The sequence below is a fragment of the Balaenoptera borealis genome (genome assembly GCF_965194805.1).
Source record: "Balaenoptera borealis genome assembly, chromosome: 14".
Classification (NCBI taxonomy): Eukaryota; Metazoa; Chordata; class Mammalia; order Artiodactyla; family Balaenopteridae; genus Balaenoptera; species Balaenoptera borealis.
This window is the reverse complement of record NC_138875.1, coordinates 55,793,471-55,820,667: the sequence shown is the minus strand read 5'-3', so window position 1 is coordinate 55,820,667 and position 27,197 is coordinate 55,793,471. Positions and strand designations below refer to the sequence as shown.

The 27,197-nt window shown below is 36.7% G+C and overlaps 2 protein-coding genes across 8 annotated transcripts in view; one reads left to right on the top strand and one right to left on the bottom strand.

Moving 5' to 3' along the window:
• NDC80 (NDC80 kinetochore complex component) overlaps positions 1 to 16,892 on the bottom strand; it is a 63,650-nt gene extending 46,758 nt beyond the window's left edge. For 2 of the 3 annotated variants that reach the window (XR_014233998.1, XM_082353567.1), the window contains exons 1-6: positions 16,744 to 16,892; positions 15,312 to 15,421; positions 13,815 to 13,892; positions 10,443 to 10,566; positions 10,171 to 10,343; positions 9,377 to 9,479 (exon numbers count right to left, since the gene is read on the bottom strand). Coding sequence is in view for 2 of the 3 variants with exons in the window: in XM_082353567.1 (XP_082209693.1) it covers positions 9,377 to 9,479; positions 10,171 to 10,343; positions 10,443 to 10,566; positions 13,815 to 13,892; positions 15,312 to 15,412 (579 nt within the window). In the remaining variant the exon portion in view is untranslated. The other variant, XM_082353568.1, reaches the window with a different exon arrangement.
• Positions 16,893 to 16,921: 29 nt separating this feature from the next.
• Positions 16,922 to 27,197, top strand: part of METTL4 (methyltransferase 4, N6-adenosine) — a 167,208-nt gene continuing 156,932 nt past the window's right edge. For 3 of the 5 annotated variants that reach the window (XR_014234001.1, XM_082353597.1, XM_082353594.1), the window contains exons 1-3: positions 16,922 to 17,011; positions 17,747 to 18,143; positions 19,633 to 19,695. Coding sequence is in view for 4 of the 5 variants with exons in the window: in XM_082353597.1 (XP_082209723.1) it covers positions 17,010 to 17,011; positions 17,747 to 18,143; positions 19,633 to 19,695 (462 nt within the window). In the remaining variant the exon portion in view is untranslated. The other 2 variants (XM_082353595.1, XM_082353596.1) reach the window with 2 other exon arrangements.

Genomic DNA, 27,197 nt, shown 5'->3' with positions numbered 1-27,197 from the left:
GGGTTCAAGCCCTGGTTTGGGAAGTTCCCACATGCCGCAGAGCAACGATGCCCGTGGACAACAACTACTGAGCATGCGCTCTAGAGCCCGTGAGCCACAACTACTGAAGCCCACGCACCTAGAGCCCGTGCTCTGCAGCAAGAGAAGACACTGCGATGAGAAGCCCGCGCACCACAACGAAGAGTAGCCCTTGCTCGTTGAAACTAGAGAAAGCCCACGCGCAGCAACGAAGACCCTACACAGCCAAAAATAAAAATAAATTAAATAAATAAATTTATAAAAAGAAAAAAATACATCTACATGTGGAACTCCTACAGAACACCTACTGAATGCTGGCAGAAGACCTCATACTTCCCAAAAGGCAAGAAAATCCCTACATACATGGCCGTGTGGCTGACAGGGTCTTGGTGCTCCAGCCTGGTGTCAGGCCTGAACCCCTGAGGTGGAAGAGCCAAGTTCAGGACACTGGACCATCAGAGACCTCCTGGTCCCAAGTAATATCAATTGGCGAGAGCTCTCCCAGAGATATCCGTCTCAACACTAAGACCCAGCTCCACCCAACGGCAAGCAAGCTCCAGTGCTGGGCACCCCATGAGAAACAACTAGCCAGACAGGAATACAACCCCACCCATTAGCAGAGAGGCTGCCTAAAATCATAATAAGGTCACAGACACCCCAAAACACACCAACAGACACGGTCCTGCCCACCAGAAAGACAATGTCCAGCCTCATCCACCAGAACACAGGCACCAGTCCCCTCCACCAGGAAGCCTACAAAACCCACTGAACCAACGTTACCCACTGGGGGAAGACACCAAAAACAACGGGAACTATGAACCTGCAGCCTGTGAAAAGGAGACTCCAAACACAGTAAGTTAAGCAAAATGAGAAGACAGAGAAATACACAGCAGATGAAGGAGCAAGGTAAAAACCCACCAGACTAAACAACAGAAGAGGAAATAGGCAGCCTACCTGAAAAAGAATTCAGAGTAATGATAGTACAGATATCCAAACTCTTGGAGATAGAATGGAGAAAATACAAGAACCGTTTAACAAAGGCCTAGAAGAACTAAAGAGCAAACAATGATGAACAATACAATAAATGAAATTAAAAATTCTCTAGAAGGAATCAATAGCAGAATAACTGAGGCAGAACGGATAAGTGACCTGGAAGATAAAATAGTGGAAATAACTACTGCAGAGCAGAATAAAGAAAAAAGAATGAAAAGAATTGAGGACAGTCTCACAGATGTCTGGGACATTAAATGCACCAACATTTGAATATAGGGGTCCCAGAAGAAAAAGAGGAAAAGAAAGGGACTGTGAAAATATCTGAAGAGATTATAGTTGAAAACTTCCCTAATATGGGAAAGGAAATAGTCAATCAAGTCCAGGAAGCACAGACAGTTTCATACAGTATAAATCTAAGGAGAAACAAGCCAAGACACATATTAATCAAAGTATCAAAAATTAAATACAAAGAAAAAATCTTAAAAGCAGCAAGGGAAAAGCAACAAATAACATACAAGGGAATCCCCATAAAGTTAACAGCTGATCTTTCAGCAGAAACTCTGCAAGCCAGAAGGGAGTGGCAGGACATATTTAAAGCGATGAAAAGGAAAAACTTACAACCAAGATTACTATACCCAAGAAGGATCTCATTCAGATTTTTTTTTTTTTTATAAAAGAGATTTCCCTTTTTATTTTTTTAAATTAATTAATTAATTAATTAATTTATGTCTGTGTTGGGTCTTCATTGCTGTGCGCGGGCTTCTCATTGCAGTGGCTTCTCTTGTTGCGGAGCACGGGCTCTAGGCACACGGGCTTCAGAAGCTGTGGCTCGAAGGCTCTAGAGCTCAGGCTCAGTAGTTGTGGCGCACGGGCTTAGTTGCTCCACGGCATGTGGGATCTTCCCAGACCAGGGCTCAAACCCATGTCCCTTGCATTGGCAGGCGGATTCTTAACCACTGCACCACCAGGGAAGCCCCTCATTCAGATTTGAATGGAGAAATTAAAACATTTACAGACAAGCAAAAGTTAATAGAATTCAGCACCACCAAACCAGCTTTACAACAAATGTTAAAGGAACTTCTCTAGGCGGGAAACACAAGAGAAGAAAAAGACCTACAAAAACAAACCCAAAACAATAAAGAAAATGGTAATAGAAACATACATATCAATAATTACCTTAAATGTAAATGGATTAAATGCTCCAATCTGAATACACAGACAAGCTGAATGGATACAAAAACAAGACCTGTATACATGCTGTCTACAAGAGACCCACTCCAGACCTAGGGACACATACAGACTGAAAGTGAGGGGATGTAAAAAGATATTCCATGCAAATGGAAATCAAAAGAAAGCTGGGGTAGCAATTCTCATATCAGATAAAATAGACTTTAAAATAAAGACTGTTACAAGAGACAAGGAAGGACACTGCATAATGATAAAGGGATCAATCCAAGAAGATATAACAATTGTAAATATTTATGCACCCAACATAGGAGCACCTCAATACATAAGGCAAATGCTAACAGCCAAAAAAAGTGGAAATTGACAGTAACACAATCATAGTAGGGGACTTTAACACCCCACTTTCACCAATGGACAGATCATCCAAAATGAAAATCAATAAGGAAACACAAGCTTTAAATGACAGATTAGACAAGATGGACTTAATAGATATTTATAGGACATTCCATCCAAAAACAACAGAATACACTTTCTTCTCAAGTACTCATGGAACATTCTCCAGGATAGATCATATCTTGGGTCACAAAACAAGCCTTGGTAAATTAAAAGAAAAATGAAATCATATCAAGTATCTTTTCTGACCACAACACTATGAGACTAGATATCAATTACAGGAAAAGATCTGTAAAAAATAAAAACACATGGAGGCTAAACAATACCCTACTAAATAACCAAGAGATCACTGAAGAAATCAAAGAGGAAATCAAAAAATACCTAGAAACAAATGACAGTGAAAACACGATGACCCAAAACCTATGGCATGCAGCAAAAGCAGTTCTAAGGGGGAAGTTTATAGCAATACAATCCTACCTCAAGAAACAAGAAAAACCTCAAATAAACAACTAAAACTCTTCCAAAATACAGCAGAGAGAGGAACACTCCCAAACTCCTTCTACGAGGCCACCATCACACTGATGCCAAAACCAGACAAAGATGTCACAAAAAAAGAAAACTACAGGCCAATATCATTGATGAACATAGATGCAAAAATCCTCAACAAAATACTAGCAAACAGAATCCAACAGCACATTAAAAGGATCATACACCATGATCAAGTGGGGTTTATCCCAGGCATGTGAATATTCTTCAATATATGCAAATCAGTCAATGTGATAAACCATATTAACAAATTGAAGGATAAAAACCATATGATAATCTGAATAGATGCAGAAAATGCTTTTGACAAAATTTAACACCGATTTAAGATAAAAGCTCTCCAGAAAGTAGGCAGAGAGGAAACCTACCTCAACATAATAAAGGCCATATATGAGAAACCCACAGCCAACATAGTTCTCAATGGTGAAAAACTGAAACCATTTCCTCTAAGATCAGTAACAAGACAAGGTTGCCCACTCTCACTACTATTATTCAACATAGTTTTGGAAGTTTTCGTCACGGCAATCAGAGAAGAAAAAGAAATAAAAGGAATCCAAATTGGGAAAGAAGAAGTAAAAATGTCACTGTTTACAGATGACTTGATACTATACATACAGAATCCTAAAGATGCTAACAGAAAACTACTAGAGCTAATCAATGAATTTGGTAAAGTAGTAGGATACAAAATTAATGCACAGAAATCTCTTGCATTCCTATACACTAATGATGAAAAATCTGAAAAAGAAATTAAGGAAACACTCCCATTTACCATTGCAACCTAGGAATAAACCTACCTAAGGAGACAAAAGATCTGTATGTAGAAAACTATAGGACACTGATGAAAGAAATTAAAGATGATACAAACAGATGGAGAGATATACCATGTTCTTGGATTGGCAAAGCAATCTACAGATTCAATGCAATCCCTATGAAACTACCAATGGCATTTTTTACAGAAGTAGAACAAAAAATTTCACAATTTGTATGGAAACATGAAAGACCTCGAATAGCCAAAGCAATCTTGAGAAAGAAAAATGGAGCTGGAGGAATCAGGCTCCCTGACTTCAGACTATACTACAAAGCTACAGTAATCAAGACAGTATGGTACTGGTACAGAAACAGAAATATAGGTCAATGGAATAGGATAGAAAGCCTAGACATAAACCCATGCACATATGGTCACCTTATCTTTGATAAAGGAGGCAAGAATATACAATGGAGAAAAGACAGCCTCTTCAATAAGTGGTGCTGGGAAAACTGGACAGCTACATGTAAAAGAAAGAATTTAGAACACTTTCTAACACCATACACAAAAATAAACTCAAAATGGATTAAAGACCTAAATGTAAGGCCAGACAGTATAAAACTCTTAGAGAAAAACATAGGCAGAACACTCTAAGACATAAATCACAGCAAGATCCTTTTTGACCCACCTCCCAGAGAAATGGAAATAAAAACAAAAATAAACAAATGGGACCTAATGAAACTTAAAAGCTTTTGCACAGCAAAGGAAACCATATACAGGACGAAAAGACAACCCTCATAAAGGGAGAAAATATTTGCAAACGAAGCAACTGACAAAGGATTAATCTCCAAGATATACAAGCAGCTCATGCAGCTCAATATCCAAAAACAAAGAACCCAATCGAAAAATGGGCAGAAGAGCTAAATAGACATTTCTCCAAAGAAGATATACAGATTGCCAACAAACACATGAAAGGATGGTCAACATCACTAATCATGCGAGAAATGTAAATCAAAACTACAATGAGGTATCACCTCACACCGGCCAGAATGGCCATCATGAAAAAAATCTACAAACAATAAATGCTGGAAAGGGTGTGGAGAAAACCCTCTCGCACTGTTGGTGGGAACATAAATTGATCCATCCACTATGGAGAACAGTATGGAGGTTCCTTAAAAGACTAAAAATAGAACTACCGTATGATCCAGTAATCCCACTACTGGGCATATACCCTGAGAAGACGATAATTTAAAAGCAGACATGTACCACAATGTTCATTCAGCAGTATTTGCAATAGCCAGGACATGAAAGCAACGTAAGGGTCCGTCAACAGATGAATGGATAAAGATGTGGCACATACATACAATGAAATGTTACTCAGCCATAAAAAGAAATGAAACTGAACTATTTGTAGTGAGGTGGATGGACTTAGAGTCTGTCATACAGAGTGACGTAAGTCAGAAAGAGAAAAATACTGTATGCTAACACATATATATGGAATCTAAAAAAAAAAAAAAAAAGGTTCTGATGAACCTAGGGGCAGGACAGGAATGAAGATGCAGACGTAGGGAATGGACTTGAGGACACAGGGAGGGGGGAAGGGTATGCTGAGGCGAAGTGAGAGAGTAGCACTGACATATATACACTACCAAATGTAAAGTAGATAGCTAGTGGGAAGCAGTTGCATAGCACAAGGAGATCAGGTTGGTGCTTTGATACCACCTAGAGGGGTGGGATAGGGAGGGTGGAGGGAGATGCAAGAGGGAGGGGATATGCAGATATATGTATACATATAGCTAATTCACTTTGTTATACAGCAGAAACTAACACACCATTGTAAAGCAATTATATTCCAATAAAGATGTTAAAAACAAAACAAAACAAAACAAAGTCCTAGAAGAAAACATAGGCAGTAAGCTCCATGACAGTGGTCTTGGCAATGATTTTTTGGGATTTGAGACCAAAAGCAAAGGCAACAAAAGCAAAAATAAACACGTGGGACTATATCAAACTAAAAGGCTTCTGCACAGCAAAAAAATGATCAACAACATGAAAGGGTACCCTATGGAATGGGAAAAAATATTTGCAAAGCATTTATCTGATAAGGTGTCACTATCCAATATCCATAAAGAAGTCATACAACAGTAGCCGAGAAATAAATAATGAAATTAAAAAAATGGGCAAAGGACCTGAGTATACATTTTTACTAAGATATTCAAATGGACATCAGGTACTCAACATCACGAATCATTAGGGAAATGCAAATCAAAACCACAGTGAAAACCTCATGCCTTTGAGAATGGCTTACGTGGAAAAGACAAGAGATAAATGCTGGTAAGAATGCGGAGAAAAGGGACCCCTTGTGCACTGTTAGTATAGTTGTACATTTGTACAACCACCACAGAAAACACTGGTTTCCATGGAGGTTCCTAAAGAAATTAAAACTAGAACTACCACATGATGCAACAATTCCACTCTAGGTATGTATCTGAAGGAAACAAAATCACTATGCTGAAGAGATTCCTGTACCCATATGTTCACTGCAGCATTATTTACAACATGGAAACAGCCTAAGCATCTACTGACAGATAAATGGATAAAGAAAATGTGGTATATGTGTATATATATACACACATACACATAGGTACACACAATGGAATACTATTCAGCCATAAAAAGAAGGAAATCCTGCCATTTGTGACAACATGGATGGACCTTGAGGGCAGTACTCTAAATGAAATAAGTCAGACAGAGAAAGACAAATATTACTTGATCTCACTTACAGGTGGAATTTTGAAAAAACAAGCCAACAAAAAGATGTCATATTTGTGGTTACCAGAGGCAGGGGGTTAGGGAGTGGGAGAACTGGATAGAGGTCAAAAGGTACAAACTTATAGCTATAAGATGTAATATACAACATGTGTATATACAACATGTGTATATATACAACATATGTATATACCAAACACTACTGTTTGGTATATTTGAAAGTTGCTAAGAGAGTAGATCCTAAAAGATGTCATCATGCGGAAAAAAACCATTTTTTTTCCTTTTTCTTTTTGGCATCTATATGAGATATGGATTTTAACTAAAGTTACTGTGGTAATCATTTGGCAATGTAAGTCAAGTCATTACGCTGTACACCTTAAATTTACAGTTCTGTATGTCAATTATATCTCAACAAAATTAAAGAAAAAAAAAAACCAAGGGGAAAAGATGGGTTATCCAATAAAAGGTATTGAGGTATATGAGTGAGCCATTTAAAATATAAAATTTCCTTTTCTTTAATGTTAAAATAAATTGCAGATGGTTTAAGATTTAAACACAATACAAACAAGTCATAAAAATACTAGGGAAAAAAGCAAAAGCACTCTTTAAAAAACATGGGAGTAAAGGAGACCATCCTAAGTGTGGCTAATCACCTAGGATTCTGTTAAGTGGGAAAGAAAGCATAAGAAACCTATGAATGCTCTCTCATTGATTCTTACATTGCTATAGTGTTCAGCTGCACTACTTCAAGCAAATTAAGATAGGAAGGAGGGGATTTCAACCTATGCCTCCAAGTCTATGTAATGGACTTGGAGGCATCTCAAGAGGTCCCTCCCCGACAGAAGCCAAAGCAGGTACTCCATACAGAAGCTCCTGTATCACTGTGGAAATGCTATCTCCCAAAAACATAACAATGACCTAAGCTGTTTAGGCAAACAAGGGTAAGGTGTTCTAATGACAACAGGGGTATTTGGAGGGAAGAGCAGAGAGGTGGTTACCCAATGTCCACGTGTATCACTGAGGAGAGGCAAACTGAACGCATAAAAGTTATACATAAAGTTCAATAAAATTTAAGTTGTATTAATGGACTATGGTAGTGGATTTCTACTTCTCTCCTGAAAATTGGTGGTGCTGAACGTACCAGTGTATCTCCTGGGTCAAAATCCATCCCCAATGCCTGCCTACATTTAGTTATGGGCTTGCTGACGGCCAAGAGAATGTCAGGGGACAGTATTAGTTCTAAGGATTCCAGCACTAAGTAGGACAGGAAACTCAGAAGCTATAGAAGGAAGAGACTGCATTAGACTAGGTAAAAATGTACATATTTACATTTGCAACCAATTAAAATACAGCACATAAATCAAAAGGATAACGAGGGAAAAACACTTGCACCACATACATAAGAGCTTATTTACCCAATTCAACTCTTTTTGATATACAAAATGGCGATCTTGCAAATAAACAAGATAAAAAAGTCAAAAGACATGAATACGCAGTTATAATGTGTGAATATTCAAGTTTAAAAACAAAAATTGAGGGCTTCCCTGGTGGCGCAGTGGTTGAGAATCTGCCTGCCAATGCAGGGGACACGGGTTCGAACCCTGGTCTGGGAAGATCTCACATGCCGCGGAGCGGCTGGGCCCGTGAGCCACAATTACTGAGCCTGCGCGTCTGGAGCCTGTGCTCCGCAACAAGAGAGGCCGCGATAGTGAGAGGCCCGCACACCGCGATGAACAGTGGCCCCTACTTGCCACAACTAGAGAAAGCCCTCGCACGGAAACGAAGACCCAACACAGCCATAAATAAATAAATAAATAAATAAAAATTTAAAACAAACAAACAAAACAAAAACCAAAAATTGCAAACAAAAAAAATTATCTTTGCTTGTCATGTTGTCAATTATTAAAAACATCGATAAGCTTAATATGTAAGGGGTTCAATATATAAAGGCTTATAGTAATACCAGAAAGAAATAAAGAAATATAAAATAGGCCAAAAAAGCACATATAAGCAAGTTATAAGAAATAGTAATGATAATGATAAATCATACAAAAACATAATCACTTTAATAATATATTAAAACAAGCTACATTTCCACCTCCCAAATGGATAAAGATTTTAAAACAATAATGCCTATCAGGTGGGAAAATGGGTATTCTCAGACATTGTTGAGGACCTTTTAACTGGTGCAATTTTTCTGGAGGGAAATTTGTCAATATGTATCAAAAGTTGAAAAAATACACATAATTTGCATAGCAAAAATGCACCTTTAAAACTATATCCTAAGGAAATGTTTTAAGTTGTTGCCTCTGAGTTGTGGGATTATGAGTATACCAATTTCTGTGTACGCGTTTCTGTATTTTCCAGAACTTTCGCAATGAATATGGATTTTAAATAAAAAGGGGAAGAAAACCAAATTAATGTTATGGGGGAAATTCCTACTGACTTATTTCGCTGTGTTTTTTTTTTTCTGTTTGTTTGTTTGTTTGTTTTTGAGCTGTAAAACCTCATGAAGACAAATGATCTCCTTGCCATTATATTTCCTTTCCTCACCTCTGGAATCATATATTAACATTTTGAAGAACTTAAAATCAAACATGCTTTGAAAACTGAAAACTGGTGCAGATTTTGAGATAATTGGTAAAAGCAAGATTGGGAGAGAAATAGAAATATCCTGAGGGGAAAAAAAAATCTTTCCTATATATATAATTAAAATGAGAAATCAAATACCTTGATGCAGTCTATTAGCCAAACCAAGGCTGCCACAATGTGAGGCCACGTATGAGGGGCCCCCACTGTATACATGGAACTTTTCGATAATGCAAAAGGATACCTATGAAAAATCAGAAAACATAAGCCAGTATGTTAATTTTGTAAAAATAATGGCTAAATTAAGCAAGAAGTTACATTAAAAAAAATTCCACGTATCAGTCTCGACTTGTTTAGAAGCAAGATACTTGTTGACATTCTCTCCTTCGTCTTCTTACCCTCAAATGGTTTTGTGTATTTTTTGTTTTTTTTCTCTGCAGATTACTTTGTACATATATCCCCTAAGCTGCAAAACCTGATTTACAACCAACATGCTGGACTTCGCTCCTGAAAGATTGTTCCCTCAAATCCAATGTACCCCAAATAAACCACATGTATGTATTTCTCCTCCTCAAATCCATTTCTCCCCCTGTGTTTATTCTACACAGGCTTTTCTGGACTTTCTTACTCCATTTTCACCAGGCCTTCAATCCTATCTTTTCTGTTTCTATAAAATCTGCAGTATCTAGCCTATTCTGTCTATTCCTCATCACATCAGTAGTTGAGGGCTTTATGATCTATCATCTGTAGTTCAGTAATAATCTCCAAAAAGTTGTTTTTTTTGCCTTTTCAATTTATCTTGCATATGTGGCCCATAGTGACCATCTTAAAATACATTATTTCTCTAACTCAAAATCTTTACACACTTATTGAGTTTCATTCTTTTCTGTGTTCCAACAATCTCTCCAGGCTAATGAGAAATATAACATACAAACCCAAGATCTTTAAAGATTCTTGGAACCTCTTCTTCAAACTTTGTGTCAGGAAGTTCATACGAAGGGCACAGGAAGCCATAAAGAAAAGTGAAGATCTTTAGGAAGTCTTTAACAGAAGGAGCTTGTAGAGATTTCATGGATACGCTATATGCATAACCGTTTTCTGAAAGAAACTACAATAATTTTTATTAAACATTAAACATTTTACAATAGGAAAATTATTGAAAAATACTTAACACTCACAATTTCGAATATTTAAGATTATAAAATACCTCACAGAGCTGTCGAATACATTGCTGAATGAATGCTTTGTCATTAAGTGGTCTTGGGTCCTTGATTTTTTCAGAAGTGGAGAATATACCAAATTGACTATTCCGGGATCCAGGTCCACTAGTTCTGTAAACATATTTTTTAAAAGTCAGTCAAAATTATTTCCTTCTGTGGTCAAGCCTAAATTATTTCAAGGCAATTTTATATTTTAACATCAGCATCAAACATGAAAGTTCAATTCTTTGGTTTTTATTTAACTAAGATTTCTCTTACTCAAAGCAGAGAAAAAAAGAGCAAATAATGAAGATTAAAGTAGAAAATGAGGTGGGAAGAAAAATACACTTCTGGTGCTCTGCATTGCTAACACATACATCATCCTCTAAAACTGTGCATTTTGAGTCCACTAGGTCTTCTGCACCAACTGTTCTCCAGGTCTACTCAATAACCCAGGTTCTTTCAACATCTTACTTGCCCCTCCATGATTGCTCCTTCACTTCCAACCCCTTTATTTGCCATTATTTATTGCGGGAAAATTTGAGATGTTGAAACAGATTGTGCTTTTTTTCATGAACGTTATTGTGTCGTGCAATATTATGTATCTGATTGTTATTTACCATAAATATATGTTGCTACTTTTTAGTCATTAATAGCTATAGCATATATGCTCCATCATAAGCCCCTCCTCTCAAAACAAAACATCATTTGTTTAAATCTTTATAATGGTTTCTTTTGCTTCTCTTTGTGGCCCAATTTACCTAACCATTGTAGTTTATTAAATATCCTTGGGACAATAATTTTCCTTTTTGGACAGATGCCACAAAACTGAGTTACAATGAACACTGCTGTAATGTCTGAACTCTGTTCATCAAAACAATTTCTCCCTGCATGTTTGCTTGCTGCTTTCAAGTTCTCTCCTGACCAGGTTCTAAAAGTTCTTTAGCTTGGGCTCTCTGATGCCACTGCTCTGATTAACTAGCTAATTAGCTAATTCTTCCCCTGAGAATTTGCTATTTGAGATCCATTTTTCTACATACTGCTATTACTTAATCTTTAATATATTTTTTTTACTAGGAAAGAATACATGTATAGACTCAGCTCTTATTCTACACAAAACTGCACTAATAGATAGCTTTTTAAATTATAAAAAAATTTCCCAACCAATCAAAATACTGTATCATTCAACTTATAGTTTAAGAGAATAGGGTCTAGAACCAGAGTCTGGTTAAAAATTCTGTCTCTGTGACTAGTTGTATGACCTTGGGTAAACTATTTAACCTCTGAGCTTTAATTTCCTAATGTCTAAAATGAAGACAATAACAGTATCTACACATAGGGCAGTTCTGAGGATTGATTAAAAGAGATATAAAATAGCACTTTTCTGGCTTACAAAAATGCTCAGCAAAAGTTAGATTTTATAATCATTATCATCATTATCTCTGACATTCAGCTCTGAGATGAAAGTTACATTACAAAAAATGCCTTAAGATTTTTTATCAACTAGAATAAACACCAGAAACAGTTTAACTTGGGTTCATGACAAAGACTTTTCATAAGGTAACAAATATGTCATCTCTAAATATTTTCAAAATAATTAAATAAACATTTGTTTTAAAACAAAGTTATAGGGATTTCCCTGGTGGCGCAGTGGTTAAGAATCCGCCTGCCAATGCAGGGGACACGGGTTCGAGCCCTGGTCTGGGAAGATCCCACATGCCACGTAGCAACTAAGCCCGTGCGCCACAACTACTGAGCCTGCGCTCTAGAGCCCGCGAGCCACAACTACTGAGCCCACGTGCCACAGCTACTGAAGCCCACATGCCTAGAGCCCGTGCTCCACAACAAGAGAAGCCACTGCAATGAGAAGCCCACGCACTGCAATGAAGAATAGCCCCCGCTCGCTGCAGCTAGAGAAACCCACTCACAGCACCAAAGACCCAATGCAGCCAAAAATAAATAAATAAAATAAATAAACTTATATAAAAAACAAAACAAAACAAAACAAAGTTATATTTTGTTTTTGGTGAGATGAACAGTTTCTCTATTTTGGAGTTGGAAATTTCTTTAAAAAATTAACTTTATTGAGGTATAATTGCTTAGAATAAAATGCACCTGTTTAAAGCATACAATTTGATGAGGTTTGACAATATTTACACCTGTGTAATCTCTACCATGATCAAGATATTAAACATTTCCATCATCCCAAATCTTATCCCCCTTACCAGTCAATCCTTACCCTACCCCCAGCCTAGGCAACTACTGATCTACTCTAGACAATGGTTCTCAAAGTGTGCCCTAGGGGATCGAGAAGTCAAAACTATTTTCACAATAAAATTAAGATTTTTTTCACACCTTTCATTCTCATTCTTTCGTTGAGTGTACAGTAGAGATTTCCAGAGGCTGGCTACATGATGTCAGATATTATAACAGACTGAATTCAGAAGCAGATATGAGAATTTAGCTATCTTCTATTAAGCCAGACATTAAAGAGATTTGCAAAAATATAAATGTCACTCTTCTTACTGAAATAGTTTTGTTTTTAAAAAATTAAAGCATGTTAATTTATATTAACATGTAATGGGTTACTGTTATTTTATTTTACTTTATTTTTTTAATATTTACTTATTTAATTAATTTATTTGGCTGCTTCGGGTCTTAGTTGCGGCACACAGGATCTTCGTTGAGGCATGTGGGATCTTTCGTTGCGATGTGCAGGCTCTTCATTGCAGCATGTAGGCTTCTCTCTAGTTGTGGCATGCGGGTTTTCCCTTCTCTAGTGGAGGTGCGCGAGCTCAGTGGTTGTGGCATGTGGGCTTAGTTGCCCCGCCGCATGTAGGATCTTAGTTCCCTGAACAGGGATAGAACCCGTGTCCCCTGCATTGGAAGGTGGATTCTTTATCACTGGATCACAAGTGCAGTCCTGGGTTATTGTTATTTTAAACTGAATTAATACATACTAATTTTTTTTTCTCAGTTTCATTTTCTAATGTAGTTAATATCAATAGATACAGCCCACAAGATAAAAGCTCTTTGGAGTCTTTAATATTTGAGTATAAAAAAGTCTTTGGCTAAAATGTTGGACTAGATGATGGTTCCTAATTTTAAAATGCTATTCCATAGTATGTGAAAGCTATGTGTAGAATTTTCAACCAAGTATTCACTTGTAACAATGAAATAGTGGTCTAAATGTGCTGATATATCTCAGCATAACCTAAAGCAAATATAACCATTTTAACCATTTAAAACAGAGGAAAACTAGATTATAACTTTCTCTTGAAAGGGACCATGCCATCTAATTTTTTGTACTTTGACAGCATCTAGCTCAATGCATGGCTATAAGAATCCCTTCCATTAGAATTAATAAAAAATATCATTACCTTTTACCAAATACAGAGGCCTTTCTTTCAGATGTGGGTTTGTTTATATTCAATTTTCCAAAGGTTGATTTCTCTTTGCTTTAAGAAAAGGAGAAAAACAAACTCTTTAAATAAGTGGAAAAATATTAGTTCAAGAAACTTTTGTAAATACATTGGAACCAACCCCTCTTCCTCATTACCTATAAGAATAATTCAAAATCATGAAAATTTTTAGCAGCAATCATAGCTACCAAAAAGAGGATAGGCTTACAACATACTATGAGTTTTAACACTAAAATGTTAAGAAAAAAGGAGGAAAAACCCCCATATCTACATTGTAATTTTAATTATCCTAGAATATGTACATTTATGGATAACAACTTCAAAGGAAAAGAAATGACTTAAAAATAGATATTTTCAATCACAGAATGATAGCCACATTTAAAATTTTTTCTTTTGAGGTTCACTCTTTATTAGACTGCAGCTACACTTAAGAACATCCATTACATCAATTACAGACCAGAAACATTGACAAAGGCAGCCTTTTAGCTTTGAATGCAATTCAAGGCACAAATCTTTTGGAGTAGTAATGTGCAACAGTACAAAACATTTCTCTGATTTCAGAAGAAAAAAATGTACAAATATTTCAAATTTCTAAAAGTAGCAGAGGCTCATACTATGTAAACCCAAGTAACTTAAGGACAGTTAGCAAGTAACTTGTACCTTGGTAATAGAGAAGGACTGACAGAACTCAACATGGTTACAAATAGCCTTCTCTTAATTGTAAGAAATTCATTCATAGGGAAAAATTAGTTTATGATTTTAAGTTCTTTTTTTTCCCTCATTTTATTTTTTATTAAAAAAATTAAAAAAGAATTGAAGTCCAGTTGATTTACAATGTTTCAGGTGTATAGCAAAGTGACTGAGATGTATATACACACACACACACACACACACACACACACACACACACACACACACACATACACATACTTTTTCGGATTCTTTTCAATTACAGATCATTACAGGATATTGACTATAGTGATAGCAAGTTCTTTTGGGCACCTTTTTTTTCCCAGTGAATCCTGAGGAAATACTTTGGAGAAGTGGTTTTCTATAGGCTGCTACTAAACTGCAGCTAATTGTCAGGGCAAATAATACCTTTCATTGAGAACTGTGCTAGTTGGATACACCTCAGTAAACAGAAGTTACAGCAGAGAACCTGCTCAAACAAGCAGCTCTACAGTAAAGGAGGAAAATAAAAGAGTGAAAGAGTGCTGAAAAGGAATTAGCAGTCCCTCAGGGATTGCCTAGCAAAAGACGTGGCTTTGGAGATTTAAGTATCAAATGAGATAAAACACAACACCTAGTAACATGCCCACTTTTAGCCTTCACTGACTCCAAATTAGGTACCACTGAGAACAGATAAGATTCATCACAGTATCGCTCATACTACATCTTTGTATTTTCCTCCTTTACAGATTTCTTTGCCAAAGACAATAAGACATAGGTACTCACGTTTGAGGGGTATGGAGGCCTGGTTTATTTAAGTCCTGGGATCTTAATTCCTGCATAGAGAGGCGGCCAGCACCACCGGTGGAAAATGAACTGCGTTTCATGCTTATGACCTGCATTCACGAATTTGGTAATGAACAAGTCTTTCCAGACATAGATGGTACATTAAGCAACAACTATTATCTTTACCCTCAAACAAAAGGCAGCCAAGTTTCACTGTTTTTTCAAGATAATCTTTCCTGGGCTATCTTTGCTTGTTCATGTAAGGTGAAGTCCTCATTTGCAGGGAACATCTATCTATTTAACTCCATTTAAAAATATTCAACACACATAAACACTTACTAACTGCCTACCACGTACGAGGGAGTGTGCAAGCAATGCAAACAATACAAAGGTGAATAAGGTATGATTCCTACCTTCACAGCGTATTTATGGTAGTTAAACTCTTAAATCCTAACTCAGACCACATCACCACTGTTGGCTGTGCCTATTTCAATGGGAAGTCAGAGGCTACTGACAAGAACTACCTCTGATGTTTCCTTTTCTTTGGTCTTGGAACAGAGCTATTCAGTTTTCTTTTCCTAATGTCCATCTCTTCTGCTCTGTCCTTAACTTACTGTTTCCCATTTACATTATTCAATTACTGCCCCTCCTGCTTCAATCTCCCTTTCATCAAGGACAAATTGTCTGGTCTACAGACTGCTTCCATTTTCTCAGACCACATTCACATCTCATTCCCTTCCCATCTACTGAAACGGTTGCCTCCTGAGATACTCATGACTGACACATCTTTTGATCCTATCTTAACTCTGAGGCATTAGACACTATACACCTAGCCCTTCCAGGTCCTGCCCTGGTTTCCAAGAAAGTGGACATCTGTGGTTATCCTTTTACTTCTTGGGGCTCTCCTTTGTCTTTTAAACTGATTACACTCTTTCCTTCTTTGTTTGGCTATTTCTTCTTCGGTATACGCTTCTGATCTATTAAACTTTTCCACTCTCACCTATCTGTCCACTCCCAATCTCCACTTAAAATGTACTCTTAAAATCTGAGGTTAAGACTTTAAGATGTACTCCTTACACGGCCACCAGGATGTTACACTAATATCTCAAACGCACCACAGCAAACAGTTCTTCATCTCGTTCTTCCTCTCCCTGCTACCATCCATTCTTCCCCTTTTCCTCTCTCCATGTCCTCTTCACCCCATCAGCGTCACCTTGGCCTTCCCCTTCTCCCTTGGAAAATCACTGCCATAAGAAATTTACCGGACTCCGGGAAACCAGCGCCTCGCACAGATGGGGCCCGGGGGCCGGTTACAACAGCAAACACCAAAACGTCGCTCCTCAGGGCCCGTGAATCTAACTTGTTGGCGCCCTGGCGTTCTCCCTCTAGCCCGGTGCTGCTGGAACAAAATTAACCCAAAGTCATTAGTCACCTTTCTTCCAGCTTCCCGACACGACGCAGGGACCGAACTGCTGTAAACCGTGCTATTGCCCGCTAGACAGGACGTCAGCCGCCAAAACACAAACTCCTTCCTCCACCCGCCGGCGCCGTTCGAATTTTAAAATCTCCGGCGGCGCTGACGTCATCGCGCACGACATGCGCGCGCGTGCGCAACTCTCGCGCGCCGTTCGTCGCCGGAACTCTGCGTGTTGGTGAAGCGCCGCCGCCTCACGGCGGCGCTCGGGCGTCTCCCGGCACATGTAAGTGTCCTCTGCGAAGTCTGGTCCGTCCCTTAAATTTAGCTGTGAACACCCGAGCGCTTTATGTCCCTGAGTAGCGAGCAGAGCGCTCCAGGCAGCCCTGGAAACGTTTTTTCCGTACAGCAACATGGGGGCTCCAGTTGACTGTTAGAAAAGGAGATTTTTTTTTTTTTCCCTGTGCCCTGAAAGGAGTGTCTTTCCGGACCACTGTTTAGATGGGTGCTGTTTCATGAAGCAAGTCTGGGAAGGTGGCGTGCACTTTTCTGACAAGGGAGGCGGCGAGGTAGGAGATAGTGACGGCCGAGTGTGGGCGCAGTCGGCCCCAGGGTCGCGCTGCTGAGGCCGCCGCCAGGGTTCGGGCTCAGAGTTTGAGCGCTTTCTGGGGTTCCAGGTGCTCTAGCGGTGGCCTGCGGAAAGCTGGAGGATCTAGTGTGGAGCCGAGAATTAGGAGAGAAAAGTGACCTGAGAACAGTAGGTTACTTTGCTAAAATATGACATCCCTGCTTCCCTGCGTTTGAACTCAGAGGCAAACACAGCCCCAAACTTGGAGAGTGGTGGGTGGCGGGAGGGGAGCTCAGAGCCGAAGTCTGGATACCAGGGTCTTGTAGCAATTGTGCCATCAACCAGTTGTAATTTTGGGCACGTCACCTTTCCTGTCTGAGTTTAGAACTTAATTTGCAAAGTTGGGTTTTACTTCTAGTGTCTAATTCTCAGAGGTGTTTGTTTGTTTTAAAGGAAGAGTATGTCTGTGGTGCGTGAGCTATCACCAGGATGGTTACTGGATCATCTTTCTTTCATTAACAAGATAAGTTATGAACTTCACCAGCATCATGAGCCTTGTTGCAGTAAAAAAGAGCCTACTTCTTCTGTTCATCTTGATACTCTTCACATGGATTCTGTGTCCTCTTTTGGAGCCTCTGCTACCTGTATTGCTTCTACCACTAAGCCAGAAAATGATGATGGAGGAAATTGTGAAATGTTCATACAAAAATATGTTTTTCGATCTGAACTGTTTGATGTCACCAAACCTTATATAACTTCTGCTATTCACAAAGAATGCCAACAAAGTAATGAAAAGGAAGATCTAGTAAATGATGTTAAGAAAGAAATCTCCATTTCTGTTAATGGAAAGGTAATAAGTTTTAAGAAATTTAAATTTTTCTACAGAGAACACAAATTTATTATTCCAGCATCTCAAATATCTTGTGATTTACTAAGTATAAAGAATAGTCAATAAAGCATAATAAGACTTTAGCATGTCCAGAGTGATTTTTAACTTTTTGCTAACATTCTGCCATTCTTAGAAGACCAAATTTGCGTATTTCAGAAGCAAAGTTGATTCAAAAGTGAATGCTCTGTAAATTAAACAAACAAAACTAAGTAACAAAAAAAGAAACCCTGTCTGCCTAGGTTTTCGTATTAATTGCATGTTTTTACACCTATTTTTGCTCAAAAATATGTTTCTTTCTCTGTAAAATTCTAAAGCAGTATATAGCAGTATAAAGGGGGAATTTTAGAGATTTATCCTTTGGGGATAAGCTTGTATAATAAATTTGGAAGAAGGGTGATATTTTTGAAAAGTTTCTAGTGATAAAACTAGACAGCTACTATGGAAAATATATATTCTTAAAGTATATATTTTTGTATACACATTGGTGCAATCAGAAGTTTTGAGAGTGTCATATAGAGTCAAATTAATTATGCTTGAATACTTTTTATGTATTTGAAGAGCTCAGAGGTGATTATATACAAAGTCCATTTCAGATAGATTATATTAACATTTTCTTTGTTAGAGATAGGAATTACATTCATTATTCACCCAATAAATGTTTGAGATCTTTCTGTGTGCTGTTGTACAAAGAGTGATGAAACAAGATAAATATAATCTCTGCCTTTTTAGATCTTACAATTGAGTGGGGAAGAAAGATACTAAATAAGAAAGCATGTTGAGAATTAGAATAAGGAAAGTAATAGAGAGTCCATGTATTTATTCAGCCAACGAGCTTTTGTTGTTAGCCCGCTAGGAGTTTGCCACCATGTAGGCACTGAGATTTCAGCAATGAAAAGTACAAAGTCCCTGCTCTATATTGCAGTCTTACATGTTCTTTGCTATGGAGTTGTTAGATGTAGAACGGTGTTAATATATCTTACTTATACCTAATCCTCAGATTACACATAAAGATCTATTAAAAGTACATTGCAATTTTTTTTTTGTTGTAGAAATTAAGAAAGTTCAGAATAATTATACCGTATGTCAACTGATAGATGACACTGGTGACTCTTATACAGTGTCACAGTTTCCTTGTGTTCTATGGATGTCAGTGCCATTTTATGTCGTACTAGTTCTTACTAATAGTAGGTAACGCCTACGTGGCCTTTTATCACCCATTAAGTTTGTAGTAATAGTAATAATAATAATTATTATTATTTGGGAAATCTTACCTCCTTAGTCCATACTCTTTGCACTTATTTCGACCTCAGTAGTTAATTATTACCTCTTAAAGAATGAGATACACAATATGGAAAATGTGATAAAGAAAAAAGAAGTACTAATATATTTCAAAATATCATTATTTTGATGGATGGCCACATAATTTTTTTCCCTGTAATTTACTCTTTAGAAGCGTAAGAGATGTGTTGATTTCAATCAAGGTGAATTGGATGCTATGGAATACCATACAAAGGTACGGTGTAAAATATTCATTGATGACTTTAGAAGGTTAATGTGAACTAGTATAAATAAATGGACAACGTAAATAAGGATGTTCTTAAAAATCAAGCAGTCATTTTAAAAAATTATGATTTATTTATTTATATTTATTTTTGGCTGCGTTGGGTCTTAATTGCTGCTGTTGGGCTTTCTCTAGTTGTGGCGAGCGGGAGCTACTCTTCATTATGGTGCACAGGCTTCTCATTGTGGTGGCTTCTCTTGTTGCGGAGCACGGGTTCTAGGCGTGCGGGCTTCAGTAGTTGTGGCTCGCGGGCTCAGTAGTTGTGGCTTGCGGGCTCAGTAGTTGTGGCTCACGGGCTCTAGAGCGCTGGCTCAGTAGTTGTGGCGCACAGGCTTAGTTGCTCTGCAGCATACGGGATCTTCCTGGACCAGGGCTTGAACCCGTGTCCCCTGCATTGGCAGGTGAATTCTTAAGCATTGCACCACCAGGGAAGTCCCTCAAGCAATCATATTGATCAAGGTTAGAATTTAACAGTGGAGTGATTTATCATTACTTTTATTGTAATGAACAATTTAAACCAATTTTTATTAAAACCTCATATACTTCTCATTTACATATTTAACATAAGTAAACTTATGCTATATTGGTTAAATTCAGAAAATTTCTGAGTTATAAAAGCCTATTGTCAGTAGGTAAAACAACTTAAGATAGTGGCAGAAGAAAGTGAATAATGTGAAGGATGTATTTCTAGAACTTAGAGGTTATGAGATCTGGGAGTTAAAGAAATGAGAGGAAACAGAGGGTACAAATTGTTTTAGATCTCATTGTCTTTCCTACTTATATTTACTTAATCTTTAATTGCTGACATTTAGGTATAGTATGCACATGTCATTTTCTATATTTATGTGTGCTATCTGCAGGATAAATTTCGACAAGTCAAATTTCTGGGTCAGAGGGTTTGAACATTTTGATAAATACTGCCAAATTGCTGCTATGGAGATTGTATCATCTTATTAGCACACTAGAAATGTATAATTTTGCCTGTTTTCCCACATCCTCACCATTACAGTATATTATCATTTTTGATGTTTGCCAATCTAATAGTTGAAAAATAGTATTTTAGTATGGCTTTAATTTGCATTTCTTATTATGAATGTAGTTAAGTGTTGTAATGTATGTTTAAAATTCATTTGTATTTCTTTATGTGAACTGTTTGTTTCCTTTGCATAGTTAAAAAAATTGGATTGCTCTTTTTCTTACTGATTTATAGGAGCTCTTTATATGCTAGGGAAATTAGGTCTTTGTCTATCATGTAAATTACAAGCATATTTTTCCCAGTTTGTTATTTTAATTTTAATTATGATTTTTTTTGGTTTTGGTTTTGCCATGCAGACAGTATTATATTTTCATTTAGTTGAATTTTGTATTATATTTTCATTTAGTTGAATTTTGTATTATATTTTCATTTAGTTGAATTTTGTATTATATTTTCATTTAGTTGAATTCATGTTTTTCTTTTATGACTTCTGAATTTTGGAATCATAATTAGAGAAGTATTCCTTCTTCAAGGTTTTAAAATAATTTCCTGTGTTCTATTCTAGAACATTTATGATTTTATTTCAAATTTATATCTTGATCCATTTAGACTTTATCCTGGTATACAGTGTGAGGTATGGATCCAATTGACTACCTATATGTCCTACCATTATTCATGCAGTTTTCCCCTCCTTATATGAGATGCTTGATATACTAAATTCACATAAGTATTTGAGTTTATTTCTGGACTTTAAGTCTTACTTGTTTGTCTCACTATTTATTTGCCAATCTCTTTTGAGATTTTATAATGTGAATATGTTTTAATATCTTATCTGGTAGTACTTATTCCCCACCCTCCACCCCCCACCCCCCACCCTGGGCCATCTTCTTATTGCTACTTTTTACAGAATTTTCCTGGGCTTTTTGTTTATTTTCCCATATGAATTTTAGGATCAATTTTGGTGTCTGGTTAGAAAAAACAACCTATTGGAATTTTTATGGCAATCAAATTTATAAACATTTACTATTAGCATCTTTAAGATGTTGTGATCCTACTCCAAAACATAAATGTGTCTTTTCATTTGTTTAAGTTTCTGTAAAATTTTCTTTATATAGATCTTGCATTAATTAAAAAAAATTGAATGTCTTGATTTTTCAGGTAATAATTATAACTCTTGCAAATATTAATAGTTTTACTTACACCTCTCTAATTATTATATCTCTAATTTATTTATCTTCTCTAATTGTATAGGCTGGAAAATATGATACAATATTAAGTTACATTTGTGAGACTACCTATCCTTGTCCCTGACTTTGTAGGAGATGATTTCCTCTCCACTGGGTTTTGGGCTGAGTTGGAAATAGCATGTTAAAGAAGTTACCATGTATTCTTATTTATTGAGTGTTATTATCAAATGTAGTTACTGAATTTTATCAAATGTTTTTTAAGCATCTATGGAGATTGAATGGATGATTTTTCTCCTAATATTTTCCTTTGATTTTTTAATCATATGTAACCACCTTACATTTGTAGTATATATTCCAAATGACCATGATGTATTATTTTTTAAATGTTCTGCTGGATTTTGTTTGCTAATATTTTATTTGGGACAGTCGTGAGATTGGTCTGATGTATTTAATTTTTTTGTTTTATATATATAATTATATACAGATATTTACATATTTCAGTGTTGGAAGTTGGAAGTGTTTCTTTTTTTCTCCCCAATTCTCTGGAGTAATCTGTTCTTTAAAAGTTTGGTAGAGCTCCCCTTTGCATTCATCTCAGTGTGTTGCTTTTTTGTGGGGATGCTTCTTTGACAGCTTTTCCTTTTTCCTCTTTGGAAATCAATTTTAGATTAAAAAAAATTCTTTTGTAGTCAATTTTGGTAAATTATGTTATCTTAGAATATTATCCATTTCATCTAATTTTTAAAATTTGTTTATGCATAGTCCGTTTCTGTGGTTATTTTGCCTTCACTATTTATGTTGTATATTTACTCCCTTTTCCTTGATAGATTAGCTAATGGTTTGCCTAATTTATTAGTTGTTTTTGAAATTAATTTACCTTAAAAATGTCTAACTTATTTCTGCTTTAATCCATTTTAATTTATTCTTTCTGTTTTTTTCTTTTTTTGACTTTTTGAGTTGTCTTAGTTCATTTTTTTTCTTCTTTTTTTTTTTTGGATGGAAGTATTCAATGTTATGATTTTTTTTCTCAGGGCACTGCAGCATACCGTAGGTTCTGATGTGTTGTGTTGTAATTGTCATGATGTGAAATTTCATTGAAATATCATGGTTTTCTAGAGATTTGCTTAAGAGTTGTTTGTAATAGAGTTTTAAATTTCCATGTTGGAATGGTATTTTTGGTTTGATGGTTAATGTTATATTTATCTCCATAAAAAAATGCCAAATTGCTTTCTAAAGTAGTTGTACTGTTTTGCATTTCCCACCAGCAAAGTATGAGAGCTCTGTTTGCTTCATATCCTCACTAGCATTGATATCATCAGAGTTTTGATTTTAGGAATTCTTTTAAATGTGTAGTGGTATTTTATTGAGGTTTTAACTTGCATTTCCTTAATGACTAATAATGTTGAGAATCTTTTCATTTGCTATACATCCGTATACATCCATCTGCTACACGTTCTTTGTTGAAGTTTTCATAGGATCAGTGTTTTTTCATCCTTGAATATTTGAAGTAATTCACCAGTGAAATTATCTAGGCCTGGAGTTTCCTTTTGGGGAAGGTTTTTAGGAACAATATAAGGTTCTTTAATAGATAACAGGGATTTTCAGATTTTCTGCTTTTGCTTATGTCAATTTTGGCAAGTTGTATTTTCTAAGAAATTTGTCTGTTTCATCCAACTTGTCAAATTTATTGGCATGAAGTTGTTCATAGTATTCTCTTATCATGCTTTTAATGTCCGTAGGATTTGTGATGATAAGTGATACCCCTTTTCATTCCTGATGTTGGTGATTTGTATTCTTTCCTTTTCTTGCTAGGGGCTTGTTATTTTCTTGTTGTTGTTTTTTCAAAGAACCAGCTTTTTTTTTTTTTTACTGTGGCAAAATATACGTAAAATAAAATTTACCACTTTAACCAGTTTTAGGTGTACAATTCAGTTGTACTGAGTACATTCATGTTGTTTTGTAACCATCACCATTATTTATCTCCTGAACGATTTTTTTTTCCCCCAACAGGGAAGTGCCTGTTTATCTATTTTTTTGTTAATGGACATTTGGGATGTTTCCACTTTTTAGCTATTGTGAATAATGCTGCTATGAACATGAGTGTACAAATATCAGTTCTAGTCCCTGCTTTCAATTTTTTGGGGAATATACCCAGAAGTGGAATTATTGGATCATATGATAATTCTAATTTTTTGAGGAACTGCCTTATTGTCTTCCACAGTGGTTGTACCATTTTACATTCCCACCAGCAATGCATAAGGGTTTCTAGTTTCTCCATATCCATGTCAGCACTTATTTTCTGTTTTTGTTTTTTTAACAGCCATCCTAATGGGTGTGAGTGGTGTTTCACTGTGGTTTTGATTTGCATTTTTCTGATGATTTATGATGTTGAGCATATTTTTATGTGCTGTTGGCCGTTTGTATGTCTTTTTTGGAGAAATGTCTGTTCATGTCCCTATTCATGTCCTTCGCTCATTTTTAAATTGGGTTTTTGTTGTTGTTATTGAGTTTTAGGAGTTTTGTTCTTTTTTTTGGCCACGCTGCATGGCTTTTGGGATCTTAGTTCCCTGACCAGGGATCGAACCTGCGCCCTTGGCAGCGAAAGCCTGGAGTCCTAACCACTGGACCGCCAGGGAATTCCTAGGAGTGCTTTTATATTCTGGATATCAATCCCTTATCAGACACATGAATTGATGTCAAGTATATTCAAAGAACCAGCTTTTAACTTAGTTAATTTTCTTTACTGTCTATCTATTTTCTATTTTGTTGATATTTGTTCTCTATTATTTTCTTCCTTTTGGTTTACTTTGCTCTTTTTCTACATTCTTAAAGTGGAAGGTTTTGTCAGTGGATTTAGATTTTTTTTAATATAAGCACTTAAAGCTATAAGTTTGCTTTGAATCATTGCTTTAGTTGCATTCCACATATTTTGATATTTTGTATTTTCACTTTCATTCACTTCAAAATATTTTCTAATTTCCTCTGTGATTTTATCTTTGACCTATATGAATTATTTAGAAGTCTGCTGTTTCATTCCCAGATATTTGGGGTTTATCTTGATATCTTCTTGTTATTGATTTCTAACTTAAATCCGTTGGGGTATAAGAATATACTCTGATGATTTCAATCCTTTTAAATTTATTGAGCCTTGCTTTATAGTCCAGCATATGAATTATCTTTGTGACTGTATTGTGTGCTATTTTTAATGTATTTTTGAATATGTATTCTATAGTTGTTGGATGCAGTGTTCTATGAATATCAGGTTAAGTTGGTAGTGTTGTTCAGAACTTCTTCATCTTTAGAGATTTTTGGTTTAATTGGTCTATCAATTGCTGGGTAGATTTTTCTTAGGTGAGTTTAGAATGATGTTTTTAGACTAAGGCTGATTATTCCTTTTTACTGACACAAAATCTGTTATCTACCCAATAACCCTGTCAAGAACTGGGATGAACTGTCTGAGATTTTACTCTATTTGGAAGCTAACAAGTTAGCAAGTTTAGATCTCAGATTTTATTAAAGTAGATTTAGACCTAAGATTTTATTAAAATAAGGAGTTTATTGCTCCCTGCATAGCAGGAAGCATATGCTTTTTGTTCACAGACTTCCCTTGTACTCCATGGGGACGATGCCAAGGAGCCTCGGTGTATGCTCTGCATGCAGTAGATTTAGTTCATAGCTAAAGAACCCCAAGGTTAGGGAACCCCAGTTTTTTAAAATGGGTTGCAAACAAACCTGTCCAACTTTTTGTCCCAGAGTCAGCCTTTATTAACCTGGACAGCAAACAGATCTGCCTTCTGGCTTGGAGGGAGACATGATCTCCGTCTTCCATGCTGTATGAATATCCTTGTGTTGGAGGAACTGATCGAGAGGATATGACCACTGGTTGACCTGGACACTTGGAGGCTCCTCACCCCTCCTTTGTCTTTGGACTGTACACTCTGCCCACCGTTCCCACAGTGGGAGCTGTTTTCAGGGACATAGCCTTGAAGAGAGTAAGCTGTTGTTGAGACGATCTGGACTGTGTATGTGACTGAACCCAGTTAAGAACTCTATATTAGCTTTTAGGATTCTGGGTGACAGGTACAGAGATCTACTTGTCTTGCAGCCTCCCAAGACAAGCCTCGTTTTTAAGTTCTCTTGTTGTTAAACCTGCCATCTTCCCATCTAGAGTGGTCTGCCTCTTTTCTTTGGTCTCTCCTTGCCCTCTGTGTACGGGGGCCAGTTTCAGATTTCACCTGGGAAGCTCTTGAGGTTACAAACCAATACCTTGAAAATTTATTCTGGAACAAAAGCTATCAGTGCCTCTGCTCACACAGGGAGACCCATGGTGAAATGTCCTCCAATTGCCCTGTGAATCATGATGTTTTCTGGTCTGAGTGTTGGAAACAGGTACTATTCTTGGCCCTGTGAGAGCTCAAGACACTGTTTCTTTTAGTCCTCGTGGGTGGTTCTTTTCTTGGCCTTGGATAGTTCCCCCACACACTTGGAGTGATCAGTATTTAGGGGAATTTCTCCAGTGTGACTACCTGCAGATCTCCAGAGTTCTCTCTGTACAGCTCTTTCCTCTCTGATACTCTCCTGTGTACTCTGTCTTGGCCTCCCCATATTCTCAGCTCTGTCTCCTCAACTCTGAATTTCTTCTAGACTCTGCCCAGATTCTTCCTGTGGCTTGGAAAATCTCCAGGCAGTTAGCTGGGGCAGTCATATGATTTCTTTCACTCTCCTTTGTTGCCTGATGTCCAGTGTCTTGAAAGCTGTTGTCCCTGTTACTCCATCTTGGTTGAAAGTGGAAGTCTCTGGCTGCTTTGAGCGTTTTCAGCAATTTAATTGTGATGTTCCTTAATGTAGTTTTCTCCTCCTCCTCCTCGTCTTCCTCCTCCTTCTCCATTTGTTGATCTTCTTGGATCTGTGAATACATAGTCTTCAGCAAATTTAGAAATTTTTGGCTGTTATCTCCTCAAATATTTTTTCTGTCACCTTCATTTTGGGCGCTTTTATTTCGTTGTTTTCAAGTGCATTAACCTTTTCTTCTTCAGTGTCTAATCTGCTGTAATTCCAGTGTAGTGTATTTTTCACTTGTGCATTGTAGTTTTTAATCTCTAGACACTCAATTTGGTCTTTTCTTATAGTTTCCCTATCTCTTCTTAACAGGTTCATTTTTTCTTTACATTTTTGAACATATGAATATGGTTATAATGAGTGCCTTAATATCCGTTTCTACTTTTTTTTCCTAATCTTTAAAAATGGGCTGCACAAGCCCTTGTGAACTCTGGGGATTTCTCCCTCTGATC